The sequence below is a fragment of the Equus przewalskii genome, chromosome 7 (genome assembly GCF_037783145.1).
Source record: "Equus przewalskii isolate Varuska chromosome 7, EquPr2, whole genome shotgun sequence".
NCBI classification, from domain to species: Eukaryota; Metazoa; Chordata; class Mammalia; order Perissodactyla; family Equidae; genus Equus; species Equus przewalskii.
Genome location: NC_091837.1, coordinates 15,180,524 through 15,197,404, shown reverse-complemented (window position 1 = coordinate 15,197,404; position 16,881 = coordinate 15,180,524). Strand labels below are relative to the sequence as shown.

At 55.6% G+C, this 16,881-nt stretch overlaps 1 protein-coding gene across 18 annotated transcripts in view; it reads right to left on the bottom strand.

Moving 5' to 3' along the window:
- Positions 1 to 1,105: 1,105 nt before the first annotated feature.
- PXN (paxillin) overlaps positions 1,106 to 16,881 on the bottom strand; it is a 46,841-nt gene continuing 31,065 nt past the window's right edge. For 7 of the 18 annotated variants that reach the window (XM_070627091.1, XM_070627093.1, XM_070627096.1 and 4 more), the window contains 10 exons: positions 14,040 to 14,266; positions 13,618 to 13,733; positions 13,036 to 13,172; positions 12,723 to 12,924; positions 11,745 to 11,880; positions 6,294 to 6,464; positions 5,998 to 6,171; positions 5,328 to 5,409; positions 5,038 to 5,186; positions 2,056 to 4,196 (listed from right to left, as the gene is read on the bottom strand). In XM_070627091.1, coding sequence (XP_070483192.1) covers positions 3,930 to 4,196; positions 5,038 to 5,186; positions 5,328 to 5,409; positions 5,998 to 6,171; positions 6,294 to 6,464; positions 11,745 to 11,880; positions 12,723 to 12,924; positions 13,036 to 13,172; positions 13,618 to 13,733; positions 14,040 to 14,266 — 1,661 coding nt within the window. In that variant the 3' untranslated portion in view covers positions 2,056 to 3,929. Of the gene's footprint in view, positions 1,703 to 2,055; positions 4,197 to 5,037; positions 5,187 to 5,327; positions 5,410 to 5,997; positions 6,172 to 6,293; positions 6,465 to 6,739; positions 6,842 to 7,457; positions 7,770 to 8,024; positions 8,301 to 9,378; positions 10,222 to 11,744; positions 11,881 to 12,722; positions 12,925 to 13,035; positions 13,173 to 13,617; positions 13,734 to 14,039; positions 14,267 to 14,530; positions 14,658 to 16,881 lie in introns of those variants that run through there. The other 11 variants (XM_070627082.1, XM_008507269.2, XM_070627090.1 and 8 more) reach the window with 9 other exon arrangements.

Below are 16,881 nucleotides of genomic sequence, written 5' to 3'. Positions count from 1 at the left end.
GTGGCTCAAATATCACTTGCTCAGAGGCCTATCCTGATTGCCCTATTTAAATTTACAAAAAAAATCCACTCCCACTCCCCCTTACCCTGTTCTATTTTTTCAGTAGCACTGACACCTTCTAACACATTATATAATTTATTTATTACACTGTGGTTTTTCTGTCTCTCCCTGCAAGAACGCAAGCACCACAAGGTAGAAATTTTTGTCTTGTCCCTGGCACACAGTAGACGTATAATAAATGTTTGTTGAATGAATGAAGGCAGAGTTTGCAATCAGATGACCTAGATCCAATTACTTATTCTGCCACTTCCTAGCTGGGTCATCTTAGGAAGTGATTTCACCTCACTGACCCTCTTTTCCCTTTCCTTATCTGTGAAATGGGGATAATAATAGTATCTACATTCTAGAGTTGTTATGAGGATTACATGAGCTATGTGTTAAGACAACACAGTTCCTGGAATGTAGGAGGAAGTCACTAAATGTTAGCTTCTTTTATTATGCACCCATTCAACACTTATTTGAACAATTGTGTTATATCAATAAATTTTTTTTAACGAATGAGCTTAGATCCTTGGGCCGAAGGAAAATTTTTCTCTATCTCCACCCTTTTCACTCCACCAAGTTAGAAATCTCTGTATTTTGTTTTAAACCCTCTTAGTGCCTCTGATGATGAGCCTGTTTAGTGAACCGCTGGAGTCGATTACTGCTAAGATCCCTTTTTGATGACAACATACATGCATGCTCAGCATTGTGCTAAGTACTTTGTGTGCATCACCGCTGTTGATCTTTACGGCAATTCCCTGAGGAAGTATAGTATTGGTATTTCTGTTTTATCGATAAGAAAATTCACAGAGAGGTTAAATAATTTGCCTAAGTCCCTCTGCCAGTAAATGATGGCTTCACAACAGAAATCGAGGAGTAAGTTCAAAGCCCATGGGCCTTACTATGCTATAGTTCCTTCCAAACCCTGACTGTCTCCCACTAAACACACTTTTCCAAGTATGTACATACTCCCGTGGTAACTTTCCAAGGACATCCTGGCTCTGATTATATAAATATCATCTCTAATTGTAGTACATCAATATAATGGAATACCATGAAGCCATTAAAAAATGATGCAAACCTATATTTATTGACACGGGAAAACGTTCACTATGTACAATTGAGTGAAAAAGCCAATTACGAAGAAGTGTACCATATCCATTTCTAAAAAGAAAAAAAGAAATTCAACATGGGCTGGAAGAATAAACCAAGTCATTATCTTTGGGTGAGGGTTGAAGGTAATTTTCACTTCTGAGCTCACAGTGAAATGGTCAAAGTTCAGACTAGAATCCAACATGCTGCTTTTGGAGGACCATTCCAAACAGGGAAACCGTGCAGCCACAGCTCAAGGGGGAACAAAGCTGTCCAGGAAGCTTCTGGTGCCCTTAGCTGGAGTTTCGGTCCTGACAGGAGCAAGGAGGAAGCATGCAAATATGCACATGACCACAAGGGAGCAGTAGAGACCCATCTTCAACTGTAAATCTGCAGCCTTCAGTTTGGAAGGTTCGACACCCAAGGTGTGCCAGCATGTCGAGGGTGGCGTGTCCGGTCAACGGCGGAAGACAGGCAGAGGCCAGCCCCGGGGTCCACATCCTGTCTCTGTGCTCACTCAGAGGCTTGCCTCATGCATGTTGGTTCTCCTCTCTGAACCCTTCTCCATCTGCAAATGAAAATAAGGCCACCCACAGGACCATATGAGGATGCCCTCAGTGAATCCACGGCAAAGCACCTGGGGCAGGGCCTGACCCACACAGGGCCCAGCAACGCTGCTCCCCAGCCTGCCCCCACCAACTACTGAGGAAGGAGCAAAGCTCACACAGGAGCCAGGAGGACCTGTGACCACAGACAAGTGTGCTGTGGGGCAGGGATCCCATCCCCAGGGCTTTTTGCCTCAAGTAAGGGAACATCAATGATTTACCCGCAAACTGGTCCTAGCGAGTCTGGGGAGGGTTTGGTCTCACTTCTGAGACTAAGCTGCTATCTCAGACCACAAAGAAAAGGCACTAACACAGGTGAAAATAATGGCAAACTTTATTGGCATAAATCACAGAAATTGAAATGGGGAAAAGCCTGGTTAAAAGTTTACAGAGAAAAAAAATCAAATCATCAAATAACCATTGACCCAGAGGGTGGACCCCAGAAACCCCAGTCCCTGTAGGAGAGTGGCCTGGGGCAGGTCACTGTAAACACAGCAATAAGGCCTATGGGTGGAAGTGGAGACTTTAGACCTGTGGAGGGGTCTGGCTGACCTCCCCTGTTCCCAGCCCTGCCACAAAGGAGGGACCGTCTCCTGAGACCCCAGTGCACTCAGCCTCTGCCATGAGGCTAGCAGAGCAGTCTGGATCTTCCTCACTTTAGACCCCACTGGGGCCCCTTTCTGCTGACCAGGAACCCCAGGTGTGCCTGCTCCAGTTTCATCCTTGGGGAAGAGAGCTGTGGGGCTTCCCATTATTTCAGCAGGATCCTGTCCCTCTGCCCAGAATCCTTTCAGGCCCCTTGCAACAACCTGGGCCCTTTCCCCAGACCCTTAGTCTCCAGGGAGGGCAGGAAATTTGGGGAAGTGATGCGCCCAGTGGAATCAATAAGACCAATGGTCAAAATCAGACACCAGCTTTCCTGAGAAGGCAGAAGAGAAGCAGTGAGGAGGCCAAGAATGTTCAGTGGGTTCTCTTTGTTGCCAAAAAGTTCACAGGGGAGCAGATGCTCCTAATGGCTTAGACAGACAGGAAAGTACCCTTAAAGCGTACTTTCCCCTTCTCCTCCCTCAGGAACAGGACGGATGAGGTTCAGAATTCTCGGCCCCAAAGGGCAAGACACCCTTAGGCCAGTTTCAGTTAAGAGCTTGCTGGCCTGGGTAATAAGGAAGGGGTTTCAAAATACAGCAGTTTATAAAACAGTCCTGGTGAGCTGTGAAGTTAAAGGAGGGGAGTCTCAGAGCTGCTCCCAGTTCACCTGCTTATGCTAAGAAAAAATAAAATACAAATTGCTTCCCCACCCCAAGCCCTCAATACAGGTTAACCCCGTACCACAGCCACCGTGACCAACAGTACCAGCGGCAGTGGATAAGGAGTAGAGTACAAAAGGGGACAGCTTTAAAATGTCTTCAAAATCATTTTGTATAGAGAAGTAAAAGCAACGCGGACGATATGAATTCAAACCTCAGTGTAGAAATCTATCAAAGTCAGTACAGTGCCAGGCATGGGGTGACTCCCCGCCTCACGCCATCCCTGGAGATGGAGGAAGTGACTACAAAACATTATTGCTGGAGAGGACTTTCTCAGTAGAACCAGAGCATTTATGGGAGGGTTCGGGGGCGGTCGCCCAGGCCTGGGGAGACTGGAAGGGCAGGAGGAGCACAAGGAACCTTCCATGGCCCCTTGGGCACGTCCATCTTTGAATGGATGGATTTATGCTGGCATTGTCTGGAGGGAGCCAGGTGTCCCCCAACACTCTCAGAACAAAGGTAATTAGGTCGAGGGGAAATAAGGATAAAAAGAGACCCCATCTGACCCTGCCTGCCCTCCCCGCTGGCTCTACTGCCAAAATATGAGTAAGAGATGGCTCCAGTGTGGGGTGCTGGCTTGGCCAGGCGAGTTTGTAGGGACACGCATGGGGTGGGGTGGGGCCCTCCAGTCCCCATCTCCAGGGAGGATGAAGAGCTGGCAGCCTGGGGAGAGCTGCAGGAGGAAGGAGGCCCAGAGGCTGTGACAGGGGGAAGAAAAGCTGGCAGGGCCCCACATGGCCCTCTTGCCATCCTGCACCAGCCGAGGACACGGTTTCCAGTTTCAGTCGGGTTTGCCCCTTCACCCCTGGGCGAGGCCTCTGGGTCACAGTAGCAGTTGGGGAGGCTGGGCCAGGGGAGGGGGCAGATGAAGGGACGAGGGCGCCTAGCAGAAGAGCTTGAGGAAGCAGTTCTGACAGTAAGGCTTGTCGTTCTGCTCCTTGAAGGTGCCCTTGTTGAGCTGCTTGAGGCAGAAGGCACAGACGAAGTGCTCTGGGTGGAATTTCTTGGCCATGGCGGTGATGCAGCGGCCGGTGATGGGCTTCTGGCAGCCAGAGCACAGGGAGCCGCGCCGCTCGTGGTAGTGCACCTCACAGTAGGGCTGCCCGTCGTGCTCAAAGAAGCTGCCATTGACGAATGGCGTGAAGCATTCCTGCAGGCAGAAGAGGCGGTGGGGCAGAGGGAAGGGGGCTCAAGCTGGGGTAGGGGGGCTGAGGCAGCTCCCAGCATGAGGGGCAGGAGACAGTCATGGTCGCACGCTCCTAACAACTCCCACTCACTAAGCATCTCCTATGTGCCAAGTGCGGCACTAAACACTTACTGAATTCTCCCAACAGAGGGGGCAACTGAGGTGGTAGAAGGTATGTGACTTGCCCCAGGTGAGGCAGCTACTAAGTTGCACAGCCTGGATTGAAACATAGGTCTGACTCCTGAGCACTGAACCAGGTGGCTGTAAGGTGTGCTCAGAAACCATGGTGCTGAGAAAAGGGTTCCGTGGTCCAACTCTGCATCTTAGGTTCCCGTTTGGAGATTCACATGCACACAGGCATACAGTGAACGGTGTTTCCCAAACTTATTTGGTCAGAGGGCCCTTGTTATTAGATCCCTAATAACATCTGTGGGTCCCCATTACCCTCCAGAATACAGTTTGGAAACCACTGCCCATTTCCATTGAGGCTACAAAATGCTTGCATCATCCCACTTAATTCTCACTTACCTTCCTCCTGAACACAACCAGTCCCAGGGCTGCCACACAAGACGAGGCCGTGGAACATGCTACCTTGCTCCTGGTTTCTCCCAGCCTCAGTATGAGCCCTGGCCCAGGACCCAGTGGACTTGAGGAAGTGTACCCACTGCCTGCTCACCCCATCAATAACCCCAAACAAGGCCTCCAGTTTGTCCAGTTTGGATCCAGAAAGCACAAGAGAGAGGCCCTTCTCTCCCCAATGCCCGCTCCCAGCAGCCTCAGGATGCGTGGGCAGGGGGCTTCTTACCCGGCACACGAAGCACTCAGGATGCCAGAGGGTGTTGAGGGCCGAGATGTAGTTCTCCAGGATGGCCCGGGCACAGCCGCCACACTTGGGCGCAAACATGTCAAAGTAATCCTTCCGGCAGTAGGCCTTGCCATCTTTCTCATGGAACCCTGAGGAGTAGGGGTTTGGGGGGCAGAGTTAGGGCCTCCAGAGGCAGAGCTACCCCGACTCCAGCACCAGTAAAGTCTCCCAGCCCCCCACGCCCACCCATGCTACTCCCGGGGGCAGCAAGTTAGTCTGCCGGTCAGTACCTTCAGGACCGAAGAAGGCGCCACACTGGGCACAGAAGAAGTGCTCGGGGTGCCACGTTCGGTCAAGGGCTGTCACCACTTTCTGTGAAAGCAAAGTGTGGGATTAGAGCCAAGGTGTCAGCCTAATGGAGAGATCCCACGACTGAGACCCACAGGCAAGGCTGTGCTTTCCACCCTCACCCCCAGTGCACAGCCAAGGAAAGAGCAAATACTCCCAAGGTCGGGGTCTCTCCTAATCGTGCTCTGAATACCACCGAGAATTCCAATTTGACACACTCTCTCTTCTTTAATCTTTACATGGGCTCGAGGTCATAGGTTCTATTGTGATTCTCATTTTATAAGTGAAGAAACTTGGGCTCAGAGGCTAGGCATTTCCCTCACATCACACAGTGGGAGAGTGAGTGAGCTGGCATTCTACTCCATTTATCTAGGCAGGGCTCCTAACCTCTGGGAGTCTCTGTGATGGGAGGTGGAAGGGAAGTGGGGCTGCTTAATGTGCCCCAGGCCTGGGTTTGAATCCCAGCCCCACTGTTTCCTAGCTGGGTGAGCTCAGGCTTGTGACGTGACCTCTCTGAGCCTCAGAATGCACCACCTGCACCCTCAGAGGGTTATAGTGAAGACGAAATGAGCCCACGTGGCTGCCTATCCCCGCTGTGCCCCAGGAACTCACATCCAGGATGGGACCGTTGCAGTAGTAGCAGCGCGGAGAGAAGAGGTTGTGATAGTCCTTTTCACAGTACGGCTGTCCATCCCGCTCAAAGAAGTTCCGGGATCCGATCTCCTCCTGGCAGTGGGTGCAGACGAAGTGCTCCGGGTGCCACGTCTTCCCCATGGCAGTCACGACCTGAGGACAGAAGCAGAATGTGGCTCAGCCCTGACCTGCCACATTGCACCCTTGAGAGAGCAGCTGAGGTCCCCGTGCCCACCTGCTGCTCCCTCCCCTGCCCCGCCCCTACCCATCATCACCTGCCCGGCGATGGGCTTCTTGCAGGCCCCGCAGACCCCTTTGGCAACCGTGGCGACCCCCAGTTTGTTCAGGTCGGATTGCAGGCTCCCCAGCATGCTGTCTAGCTGGCTCCCGGGCTTTGGGGGCCCCCCTGGGGGAGAGCTGCTCCCCGTCTTCCCCTGGGCCATGAACTGTGGAGACAGGGAGAGAGGGCTGGTCAGGACTTCTGGGCTTGGGGATGGTGTGTCACAGCACCACAGTGCTGGGGGCTTTTCTCCCTCATGGACAGATGGGCTGATTGAGGCACAAGTGCAACCTCCTCCAGAGGCCTCAAGAGCCCTCAAGGTGACAGTGGCATCTGCAAGACACCCTGGTGGTCAGAGGGGCTCACAGTACCCTGCCGGCCTGACCAAGGCCCAGGAAAACATAGCAAGCAGGACACTAAGCCCCCAGCCTTGGCACTGACCCCTCCCTCGTCCTGCCCTTCAGGACTGCTCTGCCTGCCGTTCGGAGGCCAGCCAGCTGCCCAGCACAGCTCTCCATCTGCTCTTTGTTCCAGGCCCTGGACCTTAGATAGGGGAGGAAACGAGGAGAAGAAATTTTTCTTTAATTAAGGAAGAAAGAAAAAGAGACCTTGTTATTGGACCATTTCACAAAAGGGAATTTAGAATGAGATAAGAGGGGTTTTTTTTTTTCCCCATTGGCAGTACCAAAATCAGAAGAAAAAGTCTAGAGAAAAACAACCCAGAGAGAGAGGCCGAGGGAGTGATGAAGAGGGAAAGGGAGGTGAGCCAACCAAAGGCATGGGACACAAGAAGGAGAGGTGACGGGGCCAGAAAACAGAGAGGCCTCCAGGTCCCAGGCCTGGGAGCCACGGGAGGAGGAACAGATTGTGGTTTCCCTTCAGGACCTGGGGCAGGACTGAGGGGGAGCAGGAAGGGGCAGGCAGAGGAAAGCCCCACGGGGAAGCAGAAGACACCTGACATCCCTGGGATGGGAGAGCGGACATCAGATTAAATGAGAGTCCATGGTCAGGGCAAGGTCTAAGGAAGGACTGTGGTCTGTGCTGGGCTTGTGGCCAGAGAAGCAGAGGCTGTGTGTGCACATGTGCACAGAGTGGGGACGCCACTTAGACAACAGGATAGGGACAGGCAGGGGCGGTGCTGGGGCCCCAGGAGGCCTGCCTGCATCGGGGGGAAGAGTGGGTCCTCGTCGGTCTGGCAGCCCACAGACCTCCCAGTGTGGGGCGCAGGAGGGGGAGGGGTGGGACCCTGCGCATCGTCTTCCCAGGACCCTGCCTCATCACTCTGGACCCCAGAGGAACCATGGGTGAGAGCTGAGGGCCCCAGGACAGACGGGGCAGGCAGGCTGGGCTTGGGAGAAGAGCTGCTGGCCGAGGCATCTTTGCGATCCTGGAGCAAAGGGACAGGAGGAGGAGAAGCCAGAACAGAGAAGGTTCTTCTCAGGGGAATGGGAGAGCCAGGAGGGAAGACAACCTGGGAAGAAGAAAGGAGGGAGAGAGATGAAGAAGGTTGAGGAAACATCAGCTCAGTGAGCAAGGACACAGAGAGGTGATGTCCCCAGACTCCCCCTGGGCCTTCCCACCCTGGCATCTAGAGCAAGGCCAGCCTCACAAGGCCACAGGATGCAGGACCACCCACACACCAAATCTCCCCTCCAGCCAGTGCTGGGGAAGAATCGGGGCACCTGCTGCCCTGGCCCTGGCCCAGGCCTGGGCATCTCCTTGCTACCTTCTCTACAAGCTGCCCCCCGGCCCGCCTCCCACGTGGCTGCACAGTGATGATGACGCCCTCGGTCAGCCAGTCCTCGGCGGAGGCCCCTGCTGCCCCCGCTGCCTCCTCCGCCTCCGGCTGGATGCCCAGCCGACCCTGCAGCTCTGCGATGAGCCGCTCCTGGGATGGGGTCCTGCTCAGGGTGGCGGGGTCCAGCCGGCGGCGAGGGGAGGGCTCCCGGGACATGGGGTGCGCGTGGCCTGTCTCCCGGCTCCTCCTGATCACAGAGCGGATCTGAGGGGGAAGGGGGAGGCTGTCACAGTCCCACTCTGGGCTCGGTCCAGTGCTGCTCAGTCCACACTCAGGTGCCCTGGGGAGGGGAGGGCAGAACAAATCCAGCAGAGAAGAGCCAAGCTGAGGTGGGGTGGAGGCAGGGGCAGAGCAGACTCCCTTCACGCAGCACTCACCTCCAAGTCGGCACTGACCTTGGGCAAGACACTTTACTTTCAGGGGCCTCAGTTTCTCTATCCTTGAAATGGGGTTACAGTATTTTCCTGGCTACTTTACAGGATTATTACAAGAATTATTTGAGAGGATGTTAAGTGGACATTCTTGAAAGGGCATAAGGCTTTTTCTTTCTTTCTTTCTTTTGTAATAGAAAAATGAAGTCTTTTCTTCAAGTAAATCTTTCAACTAGTTTTTTTCTTCTTGTTTATATTATAGCCTATTTGTCTGTAGCAGTTTGGGGTTTTACTGTTGTTGTTTTGTTTCGTTCTGTTTTTGGAAAGGGCATAAAATTTTAATCAAGCAATAAGAAATAATAACAGGAACATCAGCCATGGCTTGAGGACTGCGTACTGTGTTCTAAGCACTTTCCAGGCATTGTCTCATTTAGTCCTCTGGACAACCTTGGGGGAAAATGGTCTATTATTACCCCTATTCTAAAGATGAGAAAACTGAGGCTGGTGGGGGGTTGCCCAAGGTCACATAGGTAGCAAGTGTTGGAGGCGTGGTTTGTATTCAGTTCTTTCTGGTTCCAAAGCCCATGCTTCTAGCCATTTCGTGCACATCACATCAGGATGAGGGGGGAGCTCATCTAAAGGCAAAAGCCTTAAACAAACAAGAGGTTTGCTGTCACTAAGAGAATGAGGTGGGTTGTCACTAAGAGAAATCCTGGGGCCCAGGAAGCTCCACTGGCCCCAGAGATCCCATTGCCGAGTGCTGGCTGCCAGGGTCACAGGCCATGGTATCCTGAGATTTGCTGCCCAAGCAGACATGCGTAGAGTGGGAGGCTGCATGCAGTTAGCCAGGAGTGGCGCACACTCAGGCCTGCCAAGGGCCATGACTAGCAGCCGTGCGAGCTTGCGCCTGCCTGGCCGGAGGTGGAAATCCTCTCAGTGGTGCTGGGTGTGTCCATGACCGCGGCATGTGGAGACTCTGGCTGTTTCCGCTTGGCCTCGGCAGCAGCTTCGGTGGTGGCCTCTGGCCGCCTGGGGGTCTCGGGTCCCTGGGTTGGCCTGACCAGGCTTCCCTTCATGGGCGTCTCTCCACCTAACTGCTCATCAACTGGGGCAGGGCAGCTGCCTTCCGCCTCCGCTGGCTCTGGCCTTGCCCTCTCCTTCCTCTGTCCACGTTCCTTCGTGGGCCTCCAGGTATCTGGGAACACAGTCTGACGGTCCACAGCCTTGACAGCTGGCTCGGTTACTTCCTGGAAGGTGGGCGTAGCTCCATGGGGAGTCTCAGGCCTGAGTACCTCCAAAGCCCACGGCTGCGACCAAGTGGCAGCCATAGACCCCTCCGAGTACAAAGGACTTCTCGACGGCCCTTGGGGGTCTCCAGGCTCCGGGGGACCTGTACACCCAGCTCGGGGTAGAGAGTGGTACGGGGGAGCCCTGGAGAGCTCACTCATGAGGTCTGGTGGGTCCCTCCAAACTTGAGCCTGGCTCTCTGTACCAGATGGCCCCAGAGAACCCTCTGCAGAGGGAAACCTTGAGTTGGGGGTGTCAGGCATCACCCCGAGGCCAGCCAAATCAAGCCAGCTGGGGGCCACAGGAGGCAAAAGGCCCCGTCCACTATCATTGCCCTCAGCGCAGAGGACCTCCAGGGTGTGACCATGGCCTCCAGGAGGAAGAGGAGAGGGAAGTATGTGGTGTGGGGATGGAGCTGAGTTGGGCAGCAGCCCCGGGGCACTCAAGGCCACAGCAGAGGAGCTGGTCTGGAAGAGGAGAAAGACAAAAGGCAGAGGGGAGAGGAGAGAGAGACGGGAGAGGTGAGAAAGCAGGCTCGCTGCAGGGGGTGGGCTCGGCCATGGGGCTCTGAGAGCCACCATCGACGTTGACCAAGGTGGCTGGGAAGCTGAAGCATGAGGACTGGCCCTCAAAGAAGAACCAGACCCCCAAAAAAGGTTTTCCTGGACTCCAGGTCCTTGGACCCCATCAAACCCAGGCAGCAGAAAACAGCCACTGAGCCATACCTGTGGGGCCACCACAGGCAGAGCAGGTAGGAAGGAGAAAAGGCTAAGGTGAGGTAGGCCATGGGGAGACAGGTGACCATGGGGAGACAGGTGACCAGGGAGGTCAGCCCAGGCACCAATCAAGGGAGAGTCAACTGCAGGCAGCTGCCCTGTCTCCTCCAACCTCAGCTCAACTCTGGCCTCGATCTCTCCCAGACAATCCCAGCTTTCCTACATCCCTCAAAACCTTGCTCTAGGGGCACGTCCAGAACCAGTGCAGCTTCTCACGGGGCATCACGACTCTGGCTGTCCCACAAAGCAACAGCAGGAAGAGCGCTAGGGCAGGGCTCCCTTAGGCCCACACCTGAGTCCAACTGACTTGCTTCTGACCATGGCTGCTCAGAACCACCCGCACACAAGGGTCACAAGCCCAGGCTGCTCCCATGCCCCACTGTGAAAGCCAGCCGAAGGGAGGCTTGGAGGCACCATCAGGGCCAAGAGCACTCGACCGCTGGCTCCCCTTCTCAGATTCCCTAAGTACGCCCCAAAGGTCTGGGCCGACCCACGTGGAAGGGTGAAGTCAGCAACTGTTGGCAAGTTCAGTCAGTATCAAATCCCACGGAGGCCCTGCATCCTCTAAATAAAACATCTCGGGTCTGGCAGGCCTGGGGAGGCCTGGGAGGGGAGGGGGCGGGGCCACCTCCTGCAAGATTGGCCCAGTAGCTGACGGGTTAGATTTCCCACAGACAGAACTTGTGGGGACTCAGAGGCCTCTGGAGGGAGAGGGGGAAGGATGAAAGGAGGCTGGTAGAGCAGGCCTGTGGATTCAGGAGCCAGAGACAGAAAGAAAGAGGACACGTTGAGGACAGCCAGCACGGGAGATGGGGCTCCAGGGCAAATGACCTCTCAGGCACAGGATCCCAAGTCCTACGTGGCCCAGTAGAGAAGGCCCTCCCCCACCAAGAGCAGCCATCAACACAGAGCCCTTTGTCCCAGCCTCCTGATCCCCTCACCTGGGTGGCTGGGAGCTGGGAACACCGAGGAGGAAGGAATGTCCCTGCTGCGTACTTCTCTGCCTTCACAGGCTGTGAGGCAGCTCAGTCCCCACGTGGGCTGACCCTCCCTCCCCCGAATCATGGCCCGGCCAGGGCACTGCAGGGTCCCTGGCTCAGGGAGAGGCATCCAAACATTGAGGGGCTGAGTTCCAGCTACTCACACTGAGGTACAGAGGGAGAATGGGGAAGGCTGAGGGGACAGGGCATGGAAGAGGAGGGGCCTCAGGGCACCTTAAAATCCGACAGCGAGGCCATGAGTTCATCTAGCTCCCTGGTGGCAGAAGAGGCTGAGATTCGAGTCTGCTGCTGGCTGGAGGTGACTCGCTGAGGGCTGCTCATCTCACCCTGGTTCACAGTGATGGCAGGGCTGCAGGGTAGGCATGGCATCAGCGGGGACCCCAGAGTCTAGGCCCATGCTCCCCCAGAGTGGCCCTCCCCTCCTCAGGCGATCAACATCTTAGCTCAGCACTGGGGTGCTGCCACCCCCAACCCAGAAGATGCCCACCAGCTCCCAATCTCTCCTGGGGACCCATCAGTGGGAGGTGGCTACTGTCAGCTAGGGGGACAGAGCGCTGCAGTGAGCTGACGTAGGAGAAGAGAGGGCAGCTAAAATGGCATCCTTCCCAGGATGACGCCTCTGGCCCTCCTAGCCCAAGTTCAAGCTTGCCTGTTAAACAAGCCCAAGCACCCTGTGCATCCTCCACAACACTCTGTGTATATGTGAGATTGTTCTAACGACATGGTAACACCAAGAAGAACTAACATTTAGTAAGCACTTGCCGCGTGTATTACAAGTTACGAGCCAGAAACCATTCCAAGTGCTTTACATGTGTTAATTGGCCTTATCCCCACTATCCCACATCCCTTTACCCATTTTATAGATGGGAAAACTAAGATTGGAGAGACACCACTTAGCCAAGATTTGAACCCTATTATGTGGCTCCAAAGCCTGTGCTGACAGCCACTAAGCTATGCGCACCCTGGGTATCACGATGTCTGTCTTTTTTTGATGGATGGTGGCTCATTGAAGGCAGGGATGATGTCTGTCTGACTCACCACTATCCCCCCAGTGCCTAGTGCAGGGCCTGGCAAACAACAGGCACTTGTGGAGGCAATGGGTAACACTGGGGCTAAGTGGACAGACAGTGGAGCATGGGCACTGGCCAGGTGAGACCTTCCCCAGCCTGGGAGAGCCCAGCGGATACTCACACGGGGCTGGGCACGGAGCTCTCCAGTTCATCCAAGAGACTCTCCACGCTGGGCCGCACGTCCTCCAGGCCCCGGCCCCCATTCCGTTTGGGCTTCTCTTTGGTCAGGGTCCCAGCTTTGCCCCCCAGCGGGCTGTTATTCTCCGGGATGCCATAATGGGGGCTCAGAGCCCCAGGAAGCGGGGGGCTTGAGTTGGCCTCATCTTGAGAGACAGAGAGAGAAAGGCTGCTCGGCCCTAAGCCCTCCAGGGATCCAGAGGTCATCCAGGGTCCGGGGGTTCTGGCAGGCCCCTGCCCCAGGGACCCAGACCTACCTGTGGGGAAGCCAGGGGGGTTATGCTGCACAGCGTTCAGTTCCAGCAGCAGGCGGTCGAGTTCGGAAAGGTTGCTGCCCAGAGAGGAGCTCATCACAGTGGGTGAAGGCTCAGCTGACTTCTGTTTGTTGGGGAAACTTGGAGACGCAAAGGGAAGACGAAAGTGAGATGCTCTCCAGCTTTGGTGGCCCCAAAAATTCTCAAGGAAAATACAGCAGAGGAGATATAAAGTCTTGCCCAGCAGGAGGACGGATAGCGGGGAAGGGATGTGGTAAAAGGAGGGAGGAAGGAAGTCTTGCCTCAGTTCCTCAGCTACCCAGGGTGACATGACAGCCCAGTCCAGCCGCTGCACGGAGGTGGCAGTAATGAGGCCATCGGAGATAAGAGGAGTCGAGAGGCATTGTGAACTGGCTGGGAGCCTCGGGGCCTTCTGCAGTTTAATCCAACGACCCGACCCGTGAGGCAGAATCCTCCTCTGGCCATTGCCGTGCCTGATCCCTGGCCTCAGCTGCCTCCAGCCCCACTGGACCCTTGGATTTCCCAGCAGGAGGAGAACGTTTGCGGGGAGGGGCTTGGGAGTACCTGTAGACGTGCTCTTCCTCACCGGCTCGGGGACACTGAGGGCCCACGCTGTCCTGGGGGACCGAGGCACTGGAAGTTTTGGCACTGGAGCTGTACACGGGCGACGGGGACTGACGCTGTGAGAAGGAGAGTACTCAGAGCCTCCCTCAAGGGGAGAAAGAGGAACAGCCCAGTCACCCACAGGAGGCTCCTGCGCACAGCCAGTCTCACCAGGGAATTTCCACACTCTGGCCGGGAGACAGGTGATTAACACTTGGTCACTGCCCCCCTCACATGGCGTCTGGTGGGGAAAGCCCGACGTTGCCTGGCCCCTCTCCCCATTCCCCTGATCCCATTTCTCCGCTGGCTCTCCAAGCCACTGCCAGACAAGCTCCTTTTGCCCCAAGGCTTCTGGGGGCTTCTGAGCCTCTGTCCCCACCTACCTGCTGGTGGACGAATCGGGAGGCGCTGGGCTGCCACTGGTCTAAGGGGTCAAGGATGGTGCCATTGAGGGCCTCACTGGATGGGGGTGGAGGGACAGGGGGTGGCACGGCAATCTCCTGGTACGTGTGGTTTCCAGTTGGGTATGAGTAGGGGGTCTCCTCTGACAAGAACACAGGCCGTTTGGAGATGTGGGAAGTGGTGGACTCCAAGTCTGCCAGCAGGGCGTCTACGGAGAAGAGGCGCGAGGAGCAGGTAAGAACCAGGGATCCCAGCAACTCTCCAGTGGCAGTGCCCTCCCTTCCTGCACCCAAGAGCTAATAACTTCTGAGCACCTGCCCCGCCCATGGGAAAAATGACCAGCCTTAGGACAGGAAGATACCAGCCCAGACCAGCCTGCCTAAGATCCAGCTCCCAAAGCTGACCTCTTCTCCCCAGACCAAGACTGAAAGTGCTCTGGAGGCTCTGCGGGCTGCCCTTGGGGGTCTCCTACCTCTGGGAGCCGGGCACCTGCCTCTGCCTTCCCTCCTGACAGGGCTGTGCCGCTGGCTGGCTGGGAGTCAGAAATGCCTGCCTGGAACTCAGCACTCTGACTCCGCAGGGCAAGGCGGAGAGAATGGGCGGGAGGGGCCCCACGTCACAGGGAGGGGCCCGGGCAGTACCAGGTCTCACTGAATTTCCAAGAGCTTAGGCTTCCTCAGCTCCCAGACTGGAGAGGTGGTACCTGCCTTCCTGACCAGGGAGAAGCAGAACCCCAGGCTCCAAGCTTCTCCTGAGGCTCCGGGCTATGAGGTGAAGTATATGGGGAGGGGGGCTGGAACAGGCTGGTGCTACATTCCCCACCCCCTTGGCCAAGCAGGGGGTCAAGACTGCTCCATAGGCTGTTTCTGCAGCAGCCTGGCAAGCAGCCTGGCCCCAGAGGCTCCAGAGCCCCACTATTCTGCTTTTAACAGCAACGTGGGAGCCGAATCAGCCCTCAAGTGCAAGCTTCCATTTCCCTGGCACTTGGCAGCCAACAGGGGGGCCCCGAATCTCCCCAGTCTCCAGACAAGAAGGGTACAGCTGGGGAGGCAGGGGTAGGAACTCCCCTCCTGGGACCCTCAACAGCCCACAGTCCAGAGAGCCTGGCCCTCAACTTCATTCCTGCCATGCTCATGGACTTGCTCCTTCTCACCTCCCTAGTGACCTGTGGGGGTCGGGGAATGTTCAGCCCCTGACCCTGAGGATAATCATCATCAGAAAGCAGTGACTGTGGTGGGGCTGGCCCAGTGGTGCAAGGGTTAAATGCCCACGTTCCGCTTCGGCGGCCTGGGGTTCGCCAGTTCAGATCCTGGGTGCGGACATGGCACCGCTTGGTAAGCCATGCTGTGGCAGGCATCCCACATATAAAGTGGAGGAAGATGGCCACGGATGTTAGCTCCGGGTCAGTCTTCCTCAGCAAAAAGAGGAGGATTGGCAGTAGATGTTAGCTCAGGGCTAATCTTCCTCAAAAAAAAAAAAAAGAAAGAAAGCAGTGACTGTATTTATTGCCATTTGCTAGTAACAGGCAGGCGCTAGGCATTTTGCATACCTGGTCTCTCAGTTAATCCTCCTAACACCCTATGAACTTGGAATCCTGATCCTCCCTTTACAGATGCAGAAACCAGCTTCGAGAGGTGGTGGGACTTGCCCCAGATAACAAAGCTGATGAGTGACAAGACAGACTCCTCAGAAGCCCCAAACCCCAAAAATCTGGCCTGGAAGACGCTGCCGTGACCACAAGATGATGCTATATTTAAACAGTACAATTTCCCGAGTGACAGGGCCTGAGCTCTGAGGGCTGTCAGTCTGATCCTTCCTTGACGCCCTGTCCCCAACCCCATCCCTGCTCAGAGGAAGTAAGAGAGAAGCAAGGCCCACACCCAGGGCCTTGGTTTGCGGGCCCACACCTCCCAGCTGTCTGCCCTGGTCTCCTACCCCAAAGGTCGGCCACACCTTCCCCAGGCTCCTACTCAGCAGGTCAGAGGGGAAGCTTGTTCCAAGGCCCAGGACCCCAGGGCCATCAGCCCAGCACAGGTCTCCGGACTTCCAAGAAAGGTCAGTTCCTGCAGCCCCCTCCCCCTCTAGGTCCTTGGGAAGAAGTCTAACTTCCTGTCTCCAGCAAACCGGAACTAGAGGGAGTCAGTGTGTGTCTAGGTAACAGCGGAAAAGGAACGAGTGTCCAGGACCAATCCCAGTGGCCTCTCCACAGCCACACCTGCTGCTTTGGCTTCACACAGCGTCCATTTCCTCTGGGCCCAGTCCAGCAGGGGCGGGGTCCCTCCTTCTCCATCATGGGCAGAGCCAGCTCCCCAGAGCAAGCAACAAGTGCAGCCCTGGTGGAATAACAGGAGCTCCTGGCATGCTTGAATGCCCAGCATGCGCCAGGAGCTTTGCCTGTGTTACCTCCCTTCCAACAGGGCAGCAGAGAGGAGGCGCGAGGAGCAGGTAAGAATCAGTGATCCCAGGAACTGTCCAGTGGGGGTGCCCCCCCTTCCTGCACAACACTAGCACAGCTGGGAAAACTGAGGTTCCAAGAGGCAGAGTAGCACCCCCATGCTGCCAAAGCTGACTGAAGTGACACAGCTGGGATCTGAACTTGGGTCTTTCAGGCTCCAAACACTCAATAGAAGACAGATGGTTAACCTGCCCGTTACGCCTTCTGAGTCAAGGACGCCACTACCCTCTGCACCAAATACCCTCCCCCCTCCTCCATGCATGACCTGACTCTCAGTCTGGCTTATTGGTTTATGTACTGGATTCTGGTTTATGACTTCAACGGGCTCTTTTCAACATGAAAACACCTGTCGGTCAGAAGGAGCAGTC